Source organism: Euprymna scolopes, chromosome 20, assembly GCF_053919585.1.
Source record: "Euprymna scolopes isolate OS-2025 chromosome 20, ASM5391958v1, whole genome shotgun sequence".
Taxonomy (NCBI): Eukaryota; Metazoa; Mollusca; class Cephalopoda; order Sepiida; family Sepiolidae; genus Euprymna; species Euprymna scolopes.
Window position 1 is genome coordinate 80,514,449 of NC_136501.1, and position 24,297 is coordinate 80,538,745.

The 24,297-nt window shown below is 38.0% G+C and overlaps 1 protein-coding gene across 2 annotated transcripts in view; it reads left to right on the forward strand.

Annotated features, from left to right (window-relative positions):
* Positions 1-24,297, forward strand: part of LOC145241486 (valine--tRNA ligase-like) — a 387,131-nt gene that overhangs the window by 313,197 nt on the left and 49,637 nt on the right. For both annotated transcript variants that reach the window (XM_080104482.1, XM_080104484.1), the window contains exons 19-21: positions 7,927-7,995; positions 12,705-12,783; positions 14,521-14,648. In XM_080104482.1, coding sequence (XP_079960608.1) covers positions 7,927-7,995; positions 12,705-12,783; positions 14,521-14,648 — 276 coding nt within the window. The remainder of the gene's footprint in view (positions 1-7,926; positions 7,996-12,704; positions 12,784-14,520; positions 14,649-24,297) is intronic.

Consider the following 24,297-nt stretch of genomic DNA (forward strand, 5'->3'; position numbering starts at 1 on the left):
AACTAATTTAAATGACGTTGAAGCATTTCTCCTAACAAACACCCCAGATATCTTAGCACTAAGTGAGACTAACCTACACTCCTTCATCCCCTCTAACTACTTTAATATGCCCGGATATCTCCCACTCTGCCGTAAGGACTCTGACAGACATATGCACGGGCTTGGAGTCTATATTCGAAATACCCTCCCCTTGACTAGAGAAACAAAACTAAAATCTGATGATCAAGCCTTTATGTGCTTTAGACTTAATATGCAACATAACAGAGTTACTTTTATTTTCTCTACCACTCTCCCTCGACCCAGGACTGTACCCTAATAAACAAAGTCTCTGACAGCATAGATACAGCACTTTCCCTCGACATTAGCGCACAAGTGCATTTATTTGGTGACTGCAATGTCCACCACAACAACTGGCTTGAATTTTCAACTTACACAAACGCAGCTGGTAACACAACACCTAGCTTCCCTATATCTCATTCACTATCACAGACGGTTACGTTTCCAACCCAACCTGACCAGCAAGAACAACACGCATCACTGTTAGATCTGTTTCTGACCACAGTTCCCGACGATTGCGTTACGAATGCTCGCAGCCCACTTGGAAATGCTGATCATGTAGTGATAATAGTTGAAATCACACTAAACTCTAGAGCCAAAATGGAAGAGCCATTACTCAAAACAACAAGATATTATAAAAAGGCTGACTGGGAAGCCATTAGGGATCTCATCAGAGACGCCCCATGGCGAAATATCTTCTCACTTCCTGCTGAACAGTGTGCATATGAGACCATTGAATGGTTCAAAACAACAATTGAAGTACATGTTACCATGCGGAAGTTTTATAGCAAGCCCCACTCTCCCCAATGGTTTACTTCTCCTTGTGCCGCGTGCCATCGTAGTGCAGATTTAACCGACATAAGTCCAGCTCAAACAGACAGAAGTATATAGAAGCCAGAAGTAACTGTAAGAAAGAAATAGCGACAGCTAAGAGAGAATTTACTGAAACCACCAAAAAACGCATCAAAGCACAGAAATTAGGAACCCGTGACTTTTGGAAAATCTACAACAGTGTAGTAAATAATGGGCAATCAACAATTCCCCCACTATCCAACAATCATAAGATTGTTTGCTCAGCAACCGAGAAGGCTAACATGCTTGCCAGTCGGTTCGCCTCCAACTCTACACTGGACCTTGCAAACCACCCCCTCCCTGACTTTCCTTTGCGGACAGACGCCACACTAGACGATCTGGAAATCACTCCATCTCAGGTGCATGCCATCATAAAAAATCTTGACACTTCAAAAGCATGTGGACCTGATCTCATCCCGGCTGTGCTATTAAAAAAGTGCTCCGCCAAAGTAGTGCCGGTTCTCTCCAAACTTTACAACAAATCTTGCTTTCCTGCCTGCTGGAAAACTGCTTCTGTGTTACCAGTTTTCAAGAATTCTGGTGAAAGAACTGACCCAGTAAATTACCGCCTCATTAGCCTCCTCCCACTTTTCGCCAAAATATTTGAGTCCATTATTAACCAAGCTCTAGTCCATCACCTTACAGATGCTAAACTTCTGACCGACCAACAATATGGATTTAGGCAAGCCTGTCCCAAGGCAGACATCCTAAGTGTAATCTCTGAGCGTATATACCATTCACTTGACAAAGCAGGGGAGGGTAGAGCGGTAGCTCTAGATATATCTAAGGCTTTTGACAGGGTATGACATGAAGGTCTTCTCAGGAAAATCAGATCATACGGTATCACTGGAAGAATCTTTAACATAATTAAATCCTTCTTAGATAAGAGAAAAATCAAGGTTGTCATCGATGGTCGTACATCCAAACAATGTGATATAAATGCGGGAGTACCTCAGGGGTCTATCCTGAGACCTCTATTGTTTCTAATATTCATAAATGATCTCCCTGACAAAATTGTCTGCGAGATTGGTATATACGCTGATGACACCACACTCTATAATCGACACGACAGGAAAACAAATGAACACATATCTAGAGAAATGGCAAAAACACTAAAGGATGACCTCCAATCTGTAGTGGAATAGGGACAAAAATGGATGGTCACATTCAATGCATCTAAGACTAAACTTGTTTCCTTCAATAACTATAAGAAACCTTCTCTACCACCAGTAGCAATGACCAAAGACTCCTTATCTGAAAGCACATCCTTTAAACTCCTTGACCTAATGTTCACAAAAAACATGAGTTGGAAAAATTACATTGAAAGCATTGTCAGAAATGCTGGGAAAAAGGTAGGTTCTCTCTACCTTGTAAGAAAGCTACTAACGCCCGAAAGTATCCTGTACCTTTATAAGGCCACCATTCACCCATGTATGGAGTATTGTTGTCATATTTGGGCTGGTGCATCTGCTACTAGTCTCTCACTCCTAGACAAGGTTCAAAAGAGAGTCGCCAACCTAATAGGTCCTGAACCGTCATCTAAGCTTCAGCCTCTGTCCCATCGACGTAATGTAGCATCCCTCTGCCTGTTCTACAAGTATTTCAATGGTGAATGCTCTGACGAACTGCAAGCACTTGTGCCCCCTCGACGTAAATACCCCCGATAAACCCAACAAGCAGCAATATCCCACCCCTTCACAGTAGAGATCCCTAGATGTAAGAGAACCTTCTACTCCAGTAGTTTCATCCCCAGAACCGCTGAACTTTGGAATTCCCTTCAGAGTTCCTGCTTCCCCAACTGTACTGACATGCAGAAGTTCAAGTGTAACGTGAACCGACATCTTGCTGCCCAACTCCCCACATAGTACCCCTGTAGTTTATGTCCCTGATAGTAGCCCCCTACAGCAAAGTGGCAATGTGCCTTGTTTGGGGTGAAATTGCAATTTAAAAAAAGAGAAAAAGATAAAAAATGACGACAAAAAGGGAAACTGTTTTTTCAATGTTTACATTTTATATGTTATGTTTGGATACATATGCGCGGGGTTAAATTTGATTGGATATGGCTGAAATTTTACAGGCTATATAAGCATAGAAGTCCATCTCTACTGGACTTTGATTTATATTTTTACGACCACAGGAAGAAAAGTTACGATAGAGCAAAGTTGAAGAAGAATATTTCAAAATTGATTAGATAAATCCACATATATCATCCATTTTCATATAGATAATAGTTTCAAAATTATTTTCATGTATAATATGTAAATATTTGATAATTATTTATTGTGCGGAAATTTCATTAAAATGTTATCTTTTATAGAAATTCAAATCCGTTTAACAGAAAAATTGCTCACTAAGTGCTAATGCGCTGAACTGACTAAAGTATTCTCTTAAAAATAGAAAACTGTTTTTCTGTTTTCATCTTTTACATAGCTCTTTTCATGCAGGTTGATAAAATAATCTAAAAAGAAAAAATCAACTTGTAATGCTAATAAAAAGGCCATTAGTCAACAAGGGTATAACATTTATTACAATAAACTATATAACTTGGTGTATATTTATAGATTACGTAATCAAACACATAGTTTTCTTAATGCACAAGTTATTAATAAGGAGGTAAAGTATGCACTAAACACAAATGCAAGAACTTACATCTTTCCCATCGCATATTTTCTTTAAGGTGACATGCCCCAAAAACAGATCTTCTCTGTAAGAATTGCTTGCTAAAGCTCAGCACCCACCCCTCATTTGCTTGTGTATAGTGCGACTTTGCAAGATCATCCGGGACCGTGCGTGTTAAAACCTCACGGGCGACATCTTGGATCTCTTTTCGTCCCAACCCGCAAAAAAGACAAACATGAGCACATTTGAAAGGTAGGCTGTTCTTATTCCTCTCCCGATCTTATGATCATGGGGATAGCAAGGTGATGGTGATCACCTCTGCTGGGTACTTCTTCAAAGGGGGGATGGTGCAAGTCTTGTCTTTGTATGCACTTTCATCTGCAGTCGTATGGTCGAGGAACACCTCATCTTCTGGGAGGTTACTGACATCTGAGTCACTGCTTGATGGGGCTCGTGTGAACCAGAGCTCCTGTTGTACAGCCGTGGTTGCAACTGTGTTGTCATCAAGCAGGTCCCCAATGTGACGGGGCTCACCGTCAACCAAGACGGACTGCTGACTCACCACGTTGTTCACTCAGCCCCACTTATACCTGTCGGTGCTTCCTGGCGACTACATCCAGACAGGATCCTCTTTGACATATGGCCCCCGCTCTTCCTCGTTGGCGATTGTTTTGTCAGGGGAGATTCTTTTTTCCCAGACCTGGTATTGGTAGATCACATGCTGTTCCTGGAGAGATGCCATCCTTCGGCATGATATTGTACCAGTAAACGGCTTCCAAGATGGTGCACTGCTTCCTGACACAATTCTTTTGATGCAGCAATGGCTTCTCTAAGCAATACCATTGCCAGATGGCACATAAGCACATTGCAGTCGCAACCACAGCCGCAGCCTCCACTCCTCTAGGAACTGCCTGACCTGACAGTTGCAAAAGACTGGGTCAGTGTCCATCAGCACCTCTTCAAGAGAACACAGATGACAGCTGGCGAATAATGTAGAAGTAGTCCTGCCGTCTGAGTGGTCCCCAGACTGCAAAACATGCAAGTCCACGATCGATAAGGGTGAGGAAGTGATTGCTACCGTAATGTTTGATATCCGTGCCCACCCTCTGCTAGAATCATTCTCTGGCCAAAGCCAGCAGGCATCTTCAATAATGAAATCATCAACCGCAAGGGCAACTCCAAGGTCTAATGAACTGGCAGCCACCCAGACTATAAACTCATTCCCGTTGACGCACCAATTCCTTCGCACGGGGTCATAACGAGTCATCCTGGCTACAGTCTCTGTCAGCATGCTCCTTTGTGTGGCATCGTGCACTTCATCATCCCATCCCAACGATATAGATGTTGCACATCATTTTATGGCCACCCCAAGCAAACCACACACAGGGAAGTGGCCCACCAGTTTACCACAAACAGAAAAAAAATGCTCTGACAAGTGATGTTAAACTGGACCTCTGAAACATCACAACCTCTACTCCACGCACTTTTGACCCATCTTGCAGACACTCCAGTTCCTTGCATGTCAGTCCAAAGGTCTCAAAATGAGCTTTGACCTACTGGGCAGACATGAGGCTCTCATTTACAAAAATATCATCACTGTACGATGATGTTGCTTGTCGCACAGCCTCATCCTGTTGCCGGATCTCTTGCATAATCGCTGTCATAATGCCTGGTGCCATGTTGAGACTGAACCTTAGCCTGGTGAGACAATAGCAGGTCCACTTAATTTCCAGAGTCTGAAATGGTTACAGTGTTTTTTCCATGTGGTTGGCCCTGCGCAGATCCAAAACTGCCATGTTTGACCCCTGCTATCGCCACTCCCTTAAGTGCACAAACATCAGCCTCTGCCGTGTATGGGTTGACGTGTTCGTTAAACTCACGGTAGTCTATGACAGGTCAGACCTTTTGTTTGCTCTCTTGTAAGACGACCATCAAGGGAATTAGCCTTGTGGGGGCCTTAGCTCATCTTCCATTGATGGAATCATCCAGCCGTAGTTCTTCTTCATACTGCCCCCTGAGCCACATTGGAGGGGGAGAGGGTACTCTGAGAGTTGGTTCCACAAAGATATCGGTGGCTGATTGCCCAACCACTTCCAAGACTCCGTCCACGTGTTGATGTCCCTGTCATACTCCACATGAAAGTCAGGCTGATCAAGGGTAATCGCGGCACAAATGCGTTTCTCACGTCGAGAGAACTCTATCTTGCCGGTGCCATCCACAGTGAATCCACCCAGCTGTGTAATTAAGTCCATTCCCAGAAGTAGGTTGTACCCGAGCAACTCCCCGTCCACAACCAGGGCTGGCACGGCTACTGAAGGCCCATTGACGATTCTTGTGCAAATGACACTCCCCCCACAAGAGGCCAGTGAGCCTCCCCCATCTACAGTTAGCACCGGAATTCTGTCCTTGTACCAAGTGTCGTGCACAAGAGTTTGGGTGCACCCAGTGTCTACAAGCCCATTAACGTGCACGCTCACTGGGGGCAGCACCTTGTTCACTGACACTGGGGAGAAGACTTGCACTGTAGCTTCTTCCTCTTGCCTGTTTCCTGGACAGGCACAGGCCAGGTGTCCTCGGTTTTACACTTGTAGCATTGAGGCCCATTAAGCTTCTGAGTCAATAAATGTGACGAGAGACAATCACAGGTCAACTGGTTGGGTTCTCTACACTTGTGGCACGTTATAACTGCATCCAGGTCCTGCAATCCATTTTCTGATGGCTGCATGGCTGCCACTTGGTCTACAGTGCCGGAACTCTTTTTTATATTGTCTGTGCCAACACCTCCGAGATGTCCATCTCATCTACCTGAGACAAGATTTGGAGCAGATCTTCCATGCTATCAGGCAATCCTGCAACAAATGCACACACCAGGCCTTTGTCCAGTATTCCTCCAAACAGGATCGCAAGCTTCTTCAGTTTTGCCAAATAAACATCAACCATTTCCCCGGGATGTAACTTGCGTGCCATGAACTCCTTCCATGTGGCAACCGGATTTAGTTCAAATGCTGTGTAGAGGGCGTTTTTGATGCAGGCAAAGTCCACCTTCTTTTCGTCAGTAAGCTGCTGGTATACAGCGTATGTGTATTGGGACCGCGCATTCCAGACATTTCACACCTCTGAGCTGGCATATCAATTCTGCCTTTTCCACCCATTCCTGCACTGACTGCTCAGCACTACTGCCATTGAACAGGGGAATTAGCTTGGGGTCAAATCCCCACGACATGCTGGAATAGTTTGTTGTAAGGGCGTATCCAAAGTGATATGTTTCTTTCTCTCTCTTCCACGCGCCTCAACGTGCCAACATGTTTCAAAATATCTGCCACAAAGCAACGCACCGCTACAACGCAAAGCGATGTGTCAAACAAAAAAAATACTCCTCAACTCCTCCAAGCGACCTGCTTTATGGAGCTCGGCACATCTCGTTGCATGCGTATAGCGCGACTTTGCAAGATCATCCAAGACCATGTGTGTTAAAACCTCATGGATGCCATCTTGGATCTCTTTTCGTTCCAATCCGCAGGAAAGACAAACACAAAAGTGTTTGAAAGGTATTTATATGAGTTTTTCTGTCTTAATTACTTTGAAACATTTTTTTTTTTTTTTTAGCATGAAGATTCATTTGTCCAATCATAAGTTAAGCAATGTTGACATTGGAGATAATTTATGGTTAAAAACAATTTTTCAAGACCACAGAAATAAAATTTTTAAAAGTATAGAAATAAACTCCAAGGGATTGTTTAACTTAATCACTTCCACAAATTGGAGTTTTTACTCATTTCTGGAAATGATGTAGAATTCAGAAAAAAAATTAAAACCAAACCGTCTGCTTAAGATTGAAATTTGAAATGTCATTTGGAGACAAAACCAGAGTAAAGATAATTATGCTCTGGTGGAGGTTCGAACTCAGATTCTGTCTCTACGAAGGAATAGTGATGTTATTAATTCAATGCATAAAGCAGAGTTCTTTCTTCAAGAGAAAGACAGCCAAAAGAGCATCAAGACATCTTTTCCCTCTTTTTTGGCCACAACTCTGCTGGTATTCTAGATCATTATTAAAAAAATTGTCTATTTTAAAAATCATTTCATGCAAAGAAAATATTTTTTACAAGAAATGAAATTGAAAAACATTTTTTTGTTAAGAACATGAATGTTCTCCTCCTCCTCCTGCCCAAATAGGATGAAAATTATCAACCACAAGTATTTGAGAAACAGACTTTCCTTCATCAGCTTTGCTTTATATATTGGATAATATTTACTAATAAGTGGCTAAATATATGCGCAGATTATTAAATAAAAATTCTATAAAATATTAAAAACATGTTCCATCTGCTGCTCTTTATAAAAAGATTAAAATAGTATTTAATTCTAATTTGTGTGCCTATTAAAATATATTTGTAGGGACTGCATCAACGACTGCTGGAAACTAACTTGGATGAGAAAGAACTTGTGAAAGCAAAAAATGGACAGGTGCGTATATTGTACGTTTATTTGGTTGATTAAACTGTTATTTTATTTAATTTTAATTTTAGCTTGAAGTTTGTGTATTTTGTACTTGTCATAAACATGGTTTTCTCTGTAAACATCTATGAAGATTGGATATGAGGTGTAAACAATGTTTGAGAAATCTTGTCTTGTTGCCAATCCTTAGTTGGAAGCTTTATGGTTTTCCTTTTATTATGATTATAAGAAAATCCAAAACAGTTTAAATTAATCAATTAAAAAAAAATCTTTGTTATTTATAATATGGCGTGAATAAAATGTTTTTCTAATTTAGTGATAAATGCCCATTGATTGTGGAATGGGGACAAAATTAAGTGAAATGAATATTTCAAAATGTTTACTGACACATAGCACTTTAAATGTTAACTAGTATTGAAGAAAATCAACTTTTAAAATAAAAACATAGAAGCTAAGTGAAGTGGAAGGGAGAAGGAAAACAAGTAAATAGAAAAAAATGATTTCTGAAATATTTGTGATATGGAGTATTTTATGTTATTTATATATTTTTACTTATATAATAGTAGCAATGTTTTCTTTATACAATTAATAATAAATACTCAAGTGGAGTGGCAGTGATTGAATAGAGTGGGATGATGTCGTTGAAGAAATCCAACATTGAAGGTAAATTCCAATTCTTTTTGAAATAGCATATTTGCATTTTAATCTTGATTTGGTCGCATATACCGTATAGACAACCCCCCACCCTTTCCACCTGTGTACCATCCCTATCACATAGAATCTTACCTCCCACTACCATCAATGACTGATTTATTTGTGATGCATAAAATCTTTTCAACACTTCATTATACTAAATTCAACTTCAGCTAAGTTTTCTTCCTTTCCATTTCTATCTCCGTCCTCCCTCCTATTCAAACACTTAAGGATATAAATAAGATAAATAAGGTTTTATCTTTTTCTATTCTTTTCTTTTTCTTTCGTTTTCTGTTTTCTTCTTTTTTCCTCTTTATTTAATTAGAGACGCTGGATAATAATGCCTTAAAAAACATACCCATTTATTTTTTTCACTTTAAAGTTCTCTAAATATTGGATTTAAACTTTCCATCTATCTTAGTTTTTATCAAACATATTTTGGAATTTTCATGTTAAACGATTAATGGATTTTAATCTATAATAGAGAACATCTTTCAGTGGATACTTTCTTCGGAAATTGCACTACCAAAAAAATGAGGCAGAATGAATCCATGATCATCAATTCCCAAAGTATCATTACTAATTACCAAGAATGCTATTTAAAAGAAAATTGGAATTTACATTCAATGTTGAATTTCTTCAACAAAGTTGGAAACTTACAACATCATCCCACTCTATTCAAGGATTACCACTCCACTAGGATATCAAAACCAAAAATCTATAGGTTAAGGAAATTACTTTGAACTGTATCCACTGTTCAAATAATAATTTTTTGTTTTGAAAAATATTTTTCTGAATGGCATTTAAATATAAAAGACTATAAATTTTATTTTGCTCTATGTAGTATATATATAGAGAGCATTTCTTATATGGCTATGATTGTCTTATATAAAAATATTATCCTCCCCCCTATTTTTTAAGACCTGATACTACACAATTCAATAATTTGTGATCTTATTCATCTTAGTATTCTGATATATATATATATATATGACTTGGGTGCTATCAGTTAGAATCAAAACCAAAACATACAACTCTCCAACCTCATTTCTTAGCCTCTGAACCACACACACACACACACACACACACACACACACACATATATATATATATATATATAATAGTTTTGCAAAAATCAAGACAACAACATATAAAATAAAAGCATCATACCTTATTTGTTTCCTTATGTGTTACAATTTTTTATAACTTTATATCATAAGACCTTTAAAACATGCCACACGTTAGACATGGTAAAATATTTCATCCTCTAAAATGAAAAAAGTTTAAGAACTTTTTAAAATTTTAAAATTTCTTCTTGCTTGATGTGATCAATAATAATCGAAACGATCTGCACATGATAGCAAGATATGACTATATTTACATTAAAAAATTATATATCTATATATATAGAAATTCACCTGTCATCTCTTTGTAAAAGATGAAATCACCCCATCGTCAAAGACAAGATTCAACGAAACCTTGACGGTCCACACGGTTATATCATTATTAAGATAGAGAAATAACGATTAGTTATTATTGATAATTACAAAAAATAGCATAAAAATATTTTTTCAGTCACCTAATTTTTTAATTTAGTACATATTATATTATCCTATATTACATATTTCCCTTCTATTCATACAATCATTACTATTAATTCATTATTTTGTTATATTTAATAAAATAATCAAAATTCTGTTTTCACTTTTTTTTTTTTTCACATATTAAAAATTTTTCTTAATATTCGTGCAAAGGGTTTTACACAAACTGTAACTGAGAACATACTATCCTCTTTCCTTTGTTGGTTTCAAAATGTATTGAATGCAAACTACACTATGATATCACTTGTTGATTAAAATGAAATATAGTGTGCCCATTGCTTTGTTTGCGTATTGCAACAATAAGAAGTAATCAGGCTTTGGTCACTAACAGTGTAAGCTCAACAATTTCATTTAAAATAAAAACCACAAGTATATAAAATTTTCAAATGTGCAAATCTGTTTCAGCATTTCACTTTCGCAACAAAACAAGAAACTACAAAACGATTATACAAATAAAAATAACATTTTTTAATATGCAAACATTTGTTTTCACAAAATAATCTGTTTTCATTTGTTTTCTGCTACAACAATTCCGTTGATGACGTATTTTCATTTATTTTTTTAAGATTACAATTTAAAGATTAATAGATACCGAACAAACAATTTCTTTCAGCTTCCAAGTTTTTAATAAATATCTTTCTAAGTTTCTAGAAATTTATCTATATGACACTATTGGTGTCATGAATGCATGCAGCGAGGTGCATATTGCGGTGAGGGGGATGTTTGACCGGACGGGATGGGGTGAAGGAGTGCAGAGAGATGCAAAACCTTAGCTAGGAAAATAGGACCAATCACCGATATGTCATTATGAGCTTGTTAAAGACAAAGCAGATGTTATATTGTCTCAAAAAGGGAGACAGATTTGGAATTATCTACGACATGTCAAAAGAGATGGTCATATTAGAAGTGACATTAGATGATAACGGACCACACACACAGTGCTGGACAAAGACAAACCTCTGGGGACTGCCAATAGATATCAGTGTGAACAACCACCCCCCTCCCAGGAAAGAGAGAGAGAGAGAGAGGTGCTGAGTGGACAAGATGAAGAGTAAGCTCTAAGAGGAAGAAAGAAAGGATGTTTGTAATTACTCTGAAAGAGAGGTGGGGAAAAGGGGTTGGATTTAGAAAAAGGAATTCTAAAAAGAGTAGAGTCGTAGCCAGCAAACTGAACGACTGGGCTGGTCAAGCGCTCCCTCCCGATTTGGGACCCCTCAGTGCCTGATGTTATGATGTTAACTAGCCTGTGTTAATGGGAAATCTGTGACTTTACTGGTCTGGTCTTACATCGTTTCACTGCTATAGTCAGTCACCTCAATTTAGACAGTGGCAGTTATGAAGTAATGAAATTAATAAATAGTTTGTTATTGTTATAAACCAGAGTTCTGTTTGTTTGTGGTGAGGACTCTTCATTTTGCAGCAAGCCGCAAGGACCAGCAGAGTGATTGATGTACCAGGAGACTACCTACACAGGGTAGGAGACGATTCGATCGAGAGGCAAAGCGCCCCACCATGAAAACAGAGTGGGTGAAGACGATCAACAGGCCAACTTGTGGCGGTACAATGTATGATCGAAAAAACACCTGTCATATCGGGTGGAATCCGATGAGGTTAAGGACACCTGGTGTGGTTGGTGCAGTATCGGTTTCGTTATATCTATAGTCAGTATTTTATATGACTCATAATAATGCACCAGATAATTATAGTTTAATTTGTTTATGAGGGAGGTGTCTTTTACTGAATCTGTTCTGGTTTGTGCCATCTATTTACTTTATGCAGGTTCTGTTAGTATAAATATATCTAATAAAATACTTTTTATATAGATGGACATAGTATTGTAAAATAAAATACAAATATAGCTTTCTAGGAATTGACTAATAATCTGGTTACAAATTGGAATTTTCAAGTTGAAGTTTCCATTATTTATTTTTGAGGCTGGAATCATAAAGGGAAAATTGAGTCTTAAAAAAAAATTTATTGACTTTATGACAAGTGAAAATGTTTAATGTATCAAAGAACGATTCTATAGTAAATATGATACTAGTTATCTGTGATTATAGCAATCTGAAGTGATTTATTAGGGTTTTTTTGTGTGTTTTTTTTTTGTTTTTTTGACAATAAAATGAAGTGGAGAAAACAGACTTAGAAATATTAATACAAGCCCATAAAGTGTTCATTTTCCCTAATATTTTGACCCATGATGGACCTTATTCATGGAATTGTATTCAGTTGAAGTCATATCTTCATGAGTAAGACTTGTTGAAATAGTTGGAAAAACATGTTAACCCTGTGTTATGTGTTAATATCTTTATATAGTTTGTTTACTTGCTTATCACCTCACTCATTTTTGTTGGGAATTTTCTTTGAAACATAATGTTAACAAATAAGAATTTAATTTTTTTTTAAAATTTTCCCCCAACACAGAAAGCTGATTATCCACATGGAATTCCTGAATGTGGAACAGATGCACTTCGCTTTGCTCTGGTTGCCTATACATCACAAGGTCAGTTACTCAGAAAAATATTTTAGAATGAAAATTTTAATTTAGAAAGTCTTTTTCTGTTTATCATGTTTAAAAATCCACTTTAGTAACATAATCAACCTTCTCAACAAAAATAACCTTCTTAGTGACACTCAATATGGTTTCCGTTCTGCTAGATCTACAGCAGATGTGCTTACAGTTATGTCTCATAGGATTAGCAAATCTCTCGGCAGAGACAACCTTTCTAGGGCAATTGCTCTTGACATATAAAAGGCCTTTTATAGGGCATGGCATAAAGGTTTACTTCACAAGATCTCTAGCTATGGTATAGCTGGAAATGTCTTAATTATTAAATCATTTCTTTCTGATAGGTTCATAAGAGTAGTAGTTGAGTTGATGAGCAAAAATCAGAAGTTCACAGTATTAATGCTGGTGTCCTTCAGGGGTCCATCCTGGGCCCAACTCTTTTCCTGATCTACATTAATGATCTTCCAAATCACATCCTTACATTATTCGTAGACATTTATGCTGATGACACTACCATTTATGGTAGCACATCTAAGACAGTAAATGACCAAGTTCTCTCCGATTCTCTCTCCTCTGATCTTGAGCATGTAGTACAATGGGGAAAGGAGTGGCTGGTTACTTTTAATGCATCTAAAACCAAACTTCTCTCTTTACATCATCAACATTCTGATCCACATCTGGCATCAATTGAAATGAATGGCTCTCGTCTTCAGGAGGCATCAAGTTTTGACAAGCTTCTGGGCTTGACCATTACTCCTGATCTTAAATGGAACACGTACATCAAATCTGTTGCCAAGGCCGCTGGAAAAATGGTGGGACCTTTCTATCGATCCAGTAGATATCTCACTGCTGATGCAATTCTCTATCTATATAAGAGCCAGGTATGTCCAAGGATGGAATACTGTTGCCAGATCTGGGCAGGAGCTGCTAGAAAAGACTTGTCCTGCCTTGATAGAGTTCAAAATAGACTTCGTAGCCTCGTAGGAGATGTCCTTTTCTCTTCCCTGCAACCTCTATCTCCCAGATGAGATGTTGCGAGTTTGTCTCTGCTTTATCGTTATTTTCATGGAAAGTGTTCGACTGAGCTTCAGTCTATGGTCCCCCCCTCACCAAAATTTCACAAGAAACACTCGTCTAGCTGAAAACACTATCACTAATTCTCCCCACTCTTTATCTGTGCCTAAACCTAAACGTAAATTCCATGAACAAAGCTTCTTTCTTAGAACTGCACGCCTGTGGAATTGTCTTCCGTTTTCCTGCTTTCCGGCTGACTACAATATGGTTGTCTTCAAGTCTAACGTAAATAAGTTCTTGATGAGCCGTTCCATATAAGTTAACAAATTTACGGAATTTTCATTACTAATGATTACTATATTGTCCAATTTCTACTGTACACTCTTTACCCCTTATCCTTGAGTGACCTCTTGGTCTTGATAATGTGTTGACGCCTGTGTAAAAAATAAAATTTTAACATATAAAGTTGAACCTAAATAGCATGTAAGACGATATATGAAACTTTGATTTTGACTCACAACTTTTCATTTGTTATTGTTGTACTGTGTTATTGGCAATATAATAGCATACTTTAATACAGTAAAATACAATAAAATTTTCATTTTTAAAGAATTTAATTGTTGAATGTTTTTTAATGGTTATAATTTCATACTTTGAATATTGCAAATATGAATTCTATTTTTGTATTCATTCAAACTGACTCTCACCTTGTTTTAGGTCGTGACATTAACTTGGATGTACTAAGGGTACAAGGATATCGATTCTTTTGTAACAAACTCTGGAATGTTACCAAATTTGCTTTGTCTGGATTGGGAGAAAAATTCACTCCAAATCCAACACATGAAGTAAGTAATAATTATTTGGTTTTATTAAAACAAATTTGATGGTGATGAAAGAAAATCTATTTTGAATTATATATTGAATATGCTTAAAATCACTTTTTATACAACACATGTGTAACTTATACTAAAATTGAATAAATTAGTTTGTTTCTGAAATAAAATGGTCTTTTGTGACAAATATGAAGAAATAAATTGGATGAAAACCATTCTGTAAATCAACAAAAATCTAATATATAAAAGGCAAAATGTGTGTGTGTTTGTGTGTCTGCCAAAAACTTTCGACACATGCAACGGATCTTCATGAGATTGGTATCATTTTAAACATTTTAAAGCTCGATCCTTTGGACGACAAATATCGAAAAATTGGCCCAAAACATTCATTCCTTCAGCCTCAACTTGGCCGGTTTTTACAAAGAGGGGTTGCTTTCTTCGTCAACATTTTCATAAGTCATTGATTGAATTGACCATGCTTAATTTCAACGCTCTTAACTTCTGCTTGTGCCATGGATGCATCGGCTAAGAAGTTACTTTTTTTTACCTTTTCCTCCTCCGCGTTATGGGTTCGAGTCTGCTTACCTACTACCACTGTTTTTACACCTCTCTCCACCCGGGTTGCCTACTGTTGTTTTGATTTCCTTCTCTACACCCCTGCTACTATCACATTTTTTTAACACCTCTCTCCACCCTTGGGGTTCCTTACTACACCACCTCCACACACCTAGGCAACGCCGGGTACCCCCACTGGTGATTACATAAATCACAACTGAAACAGAATTTCTTTAAAAGTGACAACATATTTGTTAGTTGCTGAGCAAATCTCCATTCAATAGTTTCCTCTTCTCAGCTGGTGAATGTAAAGATAACTCTTCCAAAATTTCTGTTAGGCAAGGGAGACATTCTAAGTACAAAGTTACTTTTAAATACATCCAATTACTCTTTTAAATACAAAATATTTAGTTATTTTCTAGATAAATCCATTACTAACAGTTTTCCTGATGCTATTTTCCTATATACTTTGACAAGCAGGGCTACCCGGTGTTGCTTGGGATCGTATAAACAATGAGAAAATTGATGTTGATTTTGAACATATTTGTTATGACGTTTCTGAATTTTTGAGATGAGGATTGGTTATTCGTATTACTTTGATTCATCGGACTACTGTTCTCATCTTGAGTGTGATTTTCACAACGTTTTGGTCGATATAACCTCCGACCTTCTTCAGGTGTATTTTGTCAAACTCGGGGATGTTTCTGTCGAACTCGGGAATTTGGACGGAATTTCAAGCGGAACCTTTTATTTACTTCACGGGAGTAGCATGTTCTTGTTCCATCAGCCATGACTGGATAGAGGTCCTAAGTAATTTGCAAATGTAGATTTCGGTCGCCCACACTGAGGATTGAACCTTCAGGAGAATATCACTTTTACAATTTATTTTTCCCAGTACTCTATCAACTGCGCCATGGGTCCTTACGGACAATTCTAGTATGAATTTTAGAAACCTTAAACCGATTTTTATTTCTAGTTGTAAATATCACTGTTTATTACTAATTATTACTATATATGAATGTATATCTATCTCTATACTTATTACTTGTATATATTAATGTTTTTACTTATTACTTGTATATATAAATAATATATTATAATTACTGGTTCCCATATCGTATTAAGTTCTATACTAGGTCTACTTAGCAGTTGGTTATTCCTCAGCATATGTGCTGCTTCTTTCAGTCGTCTTACTCTCCACTGTTCCTCTCTGTCTATAATTTTTACTTCGTCCCATAATGGTAGATGGTTTCCCTTTTCTTTCCAGATATGGTCAGCTATACCTGACTTTTCAGTTTCTCCACGTACTACAGCTTTTCAATGTTCTTCTAACTGTACTTTCAACAGATGACACGTTTCACCTTTGTATAGGTTTCCACATTTACATGAGATTTCATATACACAGTTCTTAGTCATGATTTTTTTTCTGTAGGGGGCTTGACTCTCACAAGCTGTTTCTGTAAGGTTGAATCACTCCTGAATACTGTCCTGATGTCATATGAATTACGTATTTGTTGAAGCTTTTCAGACAAGCCCTTCATATATGGTATACAAACTGTAGTGAGTTTCTGAATCGTGTCCTTTTGTGTTTGGTTCAGATTTCTTGGAGCTGATGTCATGCTCTCTGGATAGTTGTTTCGGTGAAGGGTTTCTCTTAAACTTGCCATCTCCTTTTGATATGCACTGATGTTACTACATATTGCTTTTGCTCGGTGTTGTAGGCAACGGACGATTCCTTTCTTTACATTATATGGATGGTGGGAGTTGAAGTTTAAATACTGTCCAGTGAAAGTTGGCTTTCAGTATACAGACGACATTAATCCCTGACCTTTGCGAGTTATCAGCACATCTAGGAATGATAATTTGTTATGTCCTCTTTCCATTGTGAACTGTATAGTTGAACAGATCGAGTTCACATGGTCTAGTGACATTTGAACATCTTCCTGATGGGGCCAGAGTATGAATGTGTCATCTACAATTGTTATGCATTGTTGGCTTTAGTGGTGTTGATCTTAATGCCATTTCCTCAAAGTATTTCATGTATGCATTCGCCAGTACTGGAGACAATGGTGATCCCATCGCCAGACCTTCTTCCTGCCGATATATATCAGATCTCATCCTCAGTGTGGGCGACCAAAATCTACATTTGCGAATTACTTACGACCTCTATCCAGTTATGGCTGACGGAACAAGAGCACGCTACTCTCGTGAAGTAAATAAAGGGTTCCGCTCAAAATTCCGTCCATATTCCCGAGTTTGACAAGATACACCTGAAGAAGGTTGAAGGTTATATCGACCGAAATTTTGTGAAAATCACATTCAAGATGAGAACAGTAGTCCGTAGAATCAAAATAATACGAATATTTGTTATTCTTAGGATATAGGAATTTTTAATGTCTATGTATCATTTGTTATTTCAAGCAAAAGAATATTTTACCTACCCTAGGACAGATATTACACATGTATGAAATAATTGTACCATCCCTAGAATAGGTAATTTACAGCATGTATATGAAATAATTTTTTCTTCATGAGGATGGGTACTGTACAACACATATTTAAAATAATTTTATCTACCTTCGGACGGGTAATTTAAATACATATATGAAATGATTCAACATACTCTTGACAGATATTGTACAACATATATGAAATAATTTCTCTTCCCACCAAGGCTACCATAATTTTAAGAAAATTAAAATCATTTTTAGGAGATGGATCATTAGGATTTCCAAATTAATACATAAATATATTTTTTGGTTAATGATTAGGCAACCCTTGCTTCACCATAAGCATCAACATTACTGGGTTTCTTTCCTTCCTCACTATCAGCACTATAATTGTAAGAAAAATTATGTCATTTTTGGAAGATATCTCAGCAGGATTTTCAAATTAATGCATAAATACATTTACACAGTTAGTGATTAGACAACCCTTGCTTCATTATCAAATTCCACATTACTGTGTTTAATTTTCTTTCCCCACTACCAACACCAAAAGTTTTTGGTAAAAAGACGTCATTTTCGGATGATTACTCAGCAGATTTTACAAACAAATATGTTGAGAACCATCATTTTAAGTGAAACGATAGCATTTCTTTACCATAACTCAGCAGATTTTCCAAATAATTACATAAATGCATTGACACAGATGATGATTAGGCAACTTTTACTTAACCACAATTTTCAATATTAATATAGTTCCGACAACCGACTACATAATAGTAAAAGAAATAATGTCATTTCCGGAATATGATTCCACAGGTGTTCTATAATTTTTGAATATGACATTGTGGGAGATTGCTTTGTGACCCCAAAATGGACATTACTCAGCCTAACACAAAAAAAGAAAAGGTTTGGTAGTCTCAAGATAACTCAAGAGCATGTTTAAAAGTAACATAATCATGCTTCTTTTCAGCCATATCCCCCAACATGCAAAAACTTCCCCGATAATAACATTGAAAATTCAGAAAAATACTGATCACCCCGTACAGAAACTTGGCTAGTTAACTTTCCTAGAAAACCAATAATATTAAAGTAATTTTGAGATTGTAAACTGTTTCAGCCATATCCCCCAACATGCAAAAACACTATTAAAAATATACAGGAAATAAAGTAATTTTGAGATCGAAAATTGTTTAAGCCATTTCCGGGACAAACTTTATATTCTACCACCCTAATTTATCCAGAGCAGTGTTGGGTATTGGTCCCCTGATTTATCGGAGAGGGATCTATGTTTTCAATGGCGTCTGTTAGTCCGGACGAGTGCCAGATAACCATCCATTAGTTTTTCCTGAAATTTTGCCACAAATTGTATTTCATTAAATAGATGTGCACAGTAAAAAAATTTTTTTTGCAAAAATTTCCGTTGTGTTCCCAGAGGCTCAAAAGAGGTTAAAAATGGCCAAAAATGACACGTTTTGCCTCGGTGTTTGATCCATCCATTAGATTTTCTGGAAACTTAGCCAAAATGTGAAGGCCATTGTTCTTAATATAAATTCAGTATGGGTGACCCTGGCAAAATTCTGATTCGCATCCGTCTGGGACTTTTAGGGCTAAAAAACATGCCTTTTTGGAGCTCTTTTTTCATATTACTCAAAAACTTGATATGTATGTCTATATAATGGTTTTCCATGGTGTTGAATTCAAATACACATGTCTTAAGGCATGAAACTGCACCATTTGTCCATTTTCACTGGGATTTGGCATTCACAGGAGCTCAAAAGAGGGTCACAAAAGTTTTGCATCGTAGAATTGAAGAAACGGGTGTTCCCAATGTTGATGGGTCAGAAAGAGGGAAGCATGTTGCTTGGGACAATTGAATTACAATCATGAGAAGTGGTTGGTGGAACACTGTAATTTTTTAGGACGCCAAGGCAACATGATTCGGCCAAAAAGAGCAAAAACATGTGATATGTTCAAATCAAATTACTCAGTTTTTAATTATGATGGAAATATTTGTTTTTAGGACTAACTCAACCTTCACACATTCATCATTTCTTCACTATATTTTGGTGGCGTCATCTCACATGAAGCTTGGTCTGCTAGTATATATTTGCACCTACCTCATTCAATCCCAGGTGACGCCGGTAATTCAATTAGTATATATTTCCACCAACCTAATTCAATCCCAGGTGATGCTGGGTATTCTGCTAGTATATATTTCCACCTATCCCATTAAATTCTGGGCGATGCCAGGTGTTCTGCTTGTATATTTTGCACCTATCTCATTCAATCCTGAGTGACGCTGAGTCTTCTGCTAATATATATTTGCACATATCTCATTAAATACCAGGCAAAGCCAGGTATTCTGCTAGTATATATTTCAATCTATCTTATTATACCCCTGGTGACACCAGGTATTCTGCTAGTATAAATATTGCACCTATCTCATTAAATGCCAAGCAATATAGGGTATTCTGCTATTAAATATTTTCACCTATCTCATTCAATCCCACATGATGCCGGGTATTGTGCTAGTAGATATGTGCACTTAACTAATAGAATTCTGGGTAATGCCAAGCCTTCTGCTAGTATATATTTCAATCTATCTTATTATACCCCTGGTGACACCAGGTATTCTGCTAGTATATATTTCCACCTAACTCATTCAATCCGGGCGATGCCAAGTATTCTGCTAGTAATATTTGCACCTATTTCATTCTGTCTTGGACAATGCTGTGTATTCTGCTAGTATATATTTGCACCTATTCCATTCATTTCTGGCTGACGCTGTGAATTCTGCTGGTATATATTTCCACGTATCTCATTCAATTGCGGGCAACGCTAACTAGTTTGCTAGTATATATTTGCACCATACTTATTCAATTCGGGGCGAGGCCAAATCTTCTGCTAGTATATATTTGCATCTGTCTCCTTCAATAATTGGCGACACCGGGTATTCTGCTAGCATCTGTCTCATTCAATCCCAGGCAATCTGCTAGTATATATTTACACCTATCTTATCTCATCCCAGGCAACACTGGGTATTTTGCTAGTATACTTCTCCACCTATGTATTTCAATCCCAGGCGACGCTGGGTATTATGCTAGTAGATATTTGCACCTATCTCATTCAATCATAGGTGACGCCGGGTATTCTGCTAGTATAAATGTCAACCTATCTCATTCAATCTTGGGCGATGCCAATTATTCTCCACGTATCCATTTGCACCTATCTTTTTCTTTTCTTTTTTTTTTTTTTTTTACATGGGGATCACCACTTATCAAGGCCCGTCAGCCACTCGGGGATAAGAGTTATTTTGTGTACAATAATCAATGGGATAATATCGTAGTAATAGTTGGTATTGGAGATTTGATAAAGCGTCTTACTTAAGGGGGCGATTAATCAGGAATTTGTTTATGTTGGACTTGAAGACGTCCCAGTTGTAGTAAAGTTGGAAACAGGCATGCCGCTGCCTATTCTGCTAGTATATATTTCCACCTATCTCATCTAATCCTGGGCCACGCCGGATATTCTGCCAATATATATTTGCACATATCTCAGCCAATCACGGGCAACACCAGGTATTCTGCTGGTATATATTTCCACATGTCTCATTCTGTCTTGGGTGACACTGAGTTTTCTGCTAGCATACATTTCCATCTATCTCATCCTTGGTGATGCCGGGTCTTCTGCTAGTATATATCTCCATTACCTAATTCAATCCCGGGCAACACCATGTATTCTGCTAGTATAAATTTCGACCTATCTAATTCAATCCCGGAAGATGCCAGGTATTCTGCTAGTATAGCGTTTCACCTATGTCATTTAATCCTCGGTGACACCAGTAATTCTGCTAGTATATATTTCTATCTATCTCATTTAATCCCAGATGACACATGTCTTCTGATAGTATATATTTGCACTTATTTCATGTAATCCCGGAAGATGCCACGTATTCTGCTAGTATAGCGTTCCGCCTATCTCATTCAATCCTAGGTGACACCGGGAATTCTGCTAGTATATATTTCCATCTAACTCATTTTATCTCAGGCGATGCTGGGTATTCTGCTAGTATATATTTCCACCTATTTCATTCAATCCTGGGCAACACCGGGTATTCTGCTAGTATAAATTGCCAAGTAGTCACTCATCTGATTGACCAAGCTCAATGCTGCTTAACTTTGGTGATCTACATAAAGCACTTGCTATTTCCTATCTGATAATAATTTTTTTTTTCATATGAAAAAAGTATTTCTCTCAGTATTATAGTGAAGAACCCCGTCGAACAAATATCTGTGAGAAGTCAAAATTAACGCCATTAAAGAGAGCTGACATCATTTCCGGCGACAAGTCAGCATTTTTTCAAATTACATTGAATTTGGTTAAAAAAAAAAAATAACGTTTTTTTTTGGGGGGGGGGGATGAGGGAGGAACGACCTCTCCCTGTTCAAAAGCACAGTTGAGGGTGAAGGAATTAACATTTTCAGCCAATTTTTCGATATTTGTTGTCCAAAGGGTTGAGTTTCAAGAGAATACCAATCTCGTGAAAATCCATCGCCTCTGTTGAAAGTTTTAGGCAAACATACATACATGATGGCAGCAAATTCATTCTCGAATATTGCCATTACTTGATATAGCATTAGAAATTTGAAACATGAAGGATGATCAGTGGTGAGCCTCACGATGGTGACTTTAAGCCCGGCCAAACTCTTGCATTCTTTGGCACACATGGTGCAGACACGAGTGCTACTAGCAGCACGTGCTTGAAGGTTAACATTCATGTCGTTTTAAAATACCTGCAGTCTTGCACGCAGTTGACACAAGTTAGATCTGGCAACACAAGACTGTTTTGTGACCCATTGTGCTGATGAGCAGTCTGGTGGTTTTATCAGCCCAGCTCTACTCAGACATAGACCCCGCACGCCTCACACTCCAGACCAATTTGGCGCCCCAGCTCATCAGCTGCTTCTTGCGCATTCCCTTTCCAAATATTATGCTTCAGTCGTTCATACTGGGTTCGATCAGCCTCAAACTTGCCCACATCTCCCCGCAAGGTCCTTGTCCTCTCTCCACAATCCAAAGCAAGACTCCCCCAGGTTTTCTCATCCATCTTATATTTTTTTCAATCCTTGAACCTCATTTTAGGCTTTTGAGCTGTACGCCTTCCCTGGGCAAGCTCGCCATAAAGGAGTTGTTTGGGAAGTTGACTGTCTGGCATCCATACCACATGGCCACTCCATCTCAGTCTATGTTTGATAATCAGAGCTTCAATGCAATTCAATTAGGTCCGTTCAAGAACCTCAACATCACTGACATACATTTGCCAGCACACACCTAGGATTTGCTGTAGGCACATCTGGTGAAACCGCTCGAGACGTCTCGAATGCTTCCTGTATTAACATACAGGCATAGAAAAGAGCTGAGAGAACGCGTGCGGCATAGACATTGTACTTTGTTGGTAGCAAGATTCCACAACAGCTCCACAGACACTTATCTAACTTTCCAAAAGCATCACTTGCCTTGCTGATCTGTAATGATACCTTATCATCCAGGGCACCAGTCATGCTTAGCATGTTACCCAGGTACACAAACTTAGCGACAACCGCTATCTTTGACCCATAGACATAAGTTGATGGTTCATAGTATGGGATGCCTGGCACAGGCTGATACATTAAGAGTCTTTTTCAGACTGATAGTCAGCCCCAATGCATTGCAGGCAATCGCAAAGGCGTCCACAAGATATCAGCCCCCGTATGAGTCACCAGATCATAGAGCAAGTCACAAATTATGTAGGTGAGTACTTTTGTACTTGCATTGCAGTAGTTCGGTAGTGAATATAGACACCATCAAAGCAACCCCTGAATGCCATGTGAAAGACCACAGTGAAGTACAAAGCAAAGAGTGTGGGTGCTGGAATGTCTCCCTGCTTAACATTTTCTACTGAAATAGGATCAGCCAGTTTTCCCCCAACATTGATCACAGTCTTCATATCATCATGGAAAAACTTTAATATGGTTACAAATTTGTCAGGACAGCCAGGCTTTTTCAGAATCTCCCACAAAGCATCCGTATTTACTATATCAAACGGCTTGGTTAAATCGATGAACACCTGATACAGACCTTTTTGCTGTTCTATACTTTCTTCTGTAGTTGCCTGGCTGTAAAAATCATATCCACTGTCCCTGACCACATCTGAAACTGCACTGCGACTCAAGCAAAACATTGTCAGCAATGTGCTCCAACATTCTGTCAAGCATGATCCTACAGAGCATCTTACCGACTACTGACAGCAATGAGATGCCCCGATAGTTTCCACATTCATCTCTGGTACCCTTCCCCTTGTACAGCACAACCATCAATGCATTCCACTAATCCTGTGGAACACACTCATCACGCCAAGCAGTCTGCAACAAGTTTGCCAAGCGTTGCATCATCTTGGGCTCAGAAAATTTAAAGATCTCTGCTTACAACCAATTCATGTTAGGAGACTTTCCATTGTTCAGCTTATGGACAACTGCTTCAACCTCCTGGAGAGAGAGAACCTTTGCCAAGATATCCTTACCGGATTGCTAGGAATCAACCTAGAAAACTCCTGATCAACGTAAGAAGGCCTGTTCAGGTCATCAAAATGCTCCCTCCATCTATGAAAAATGTTGATAGGG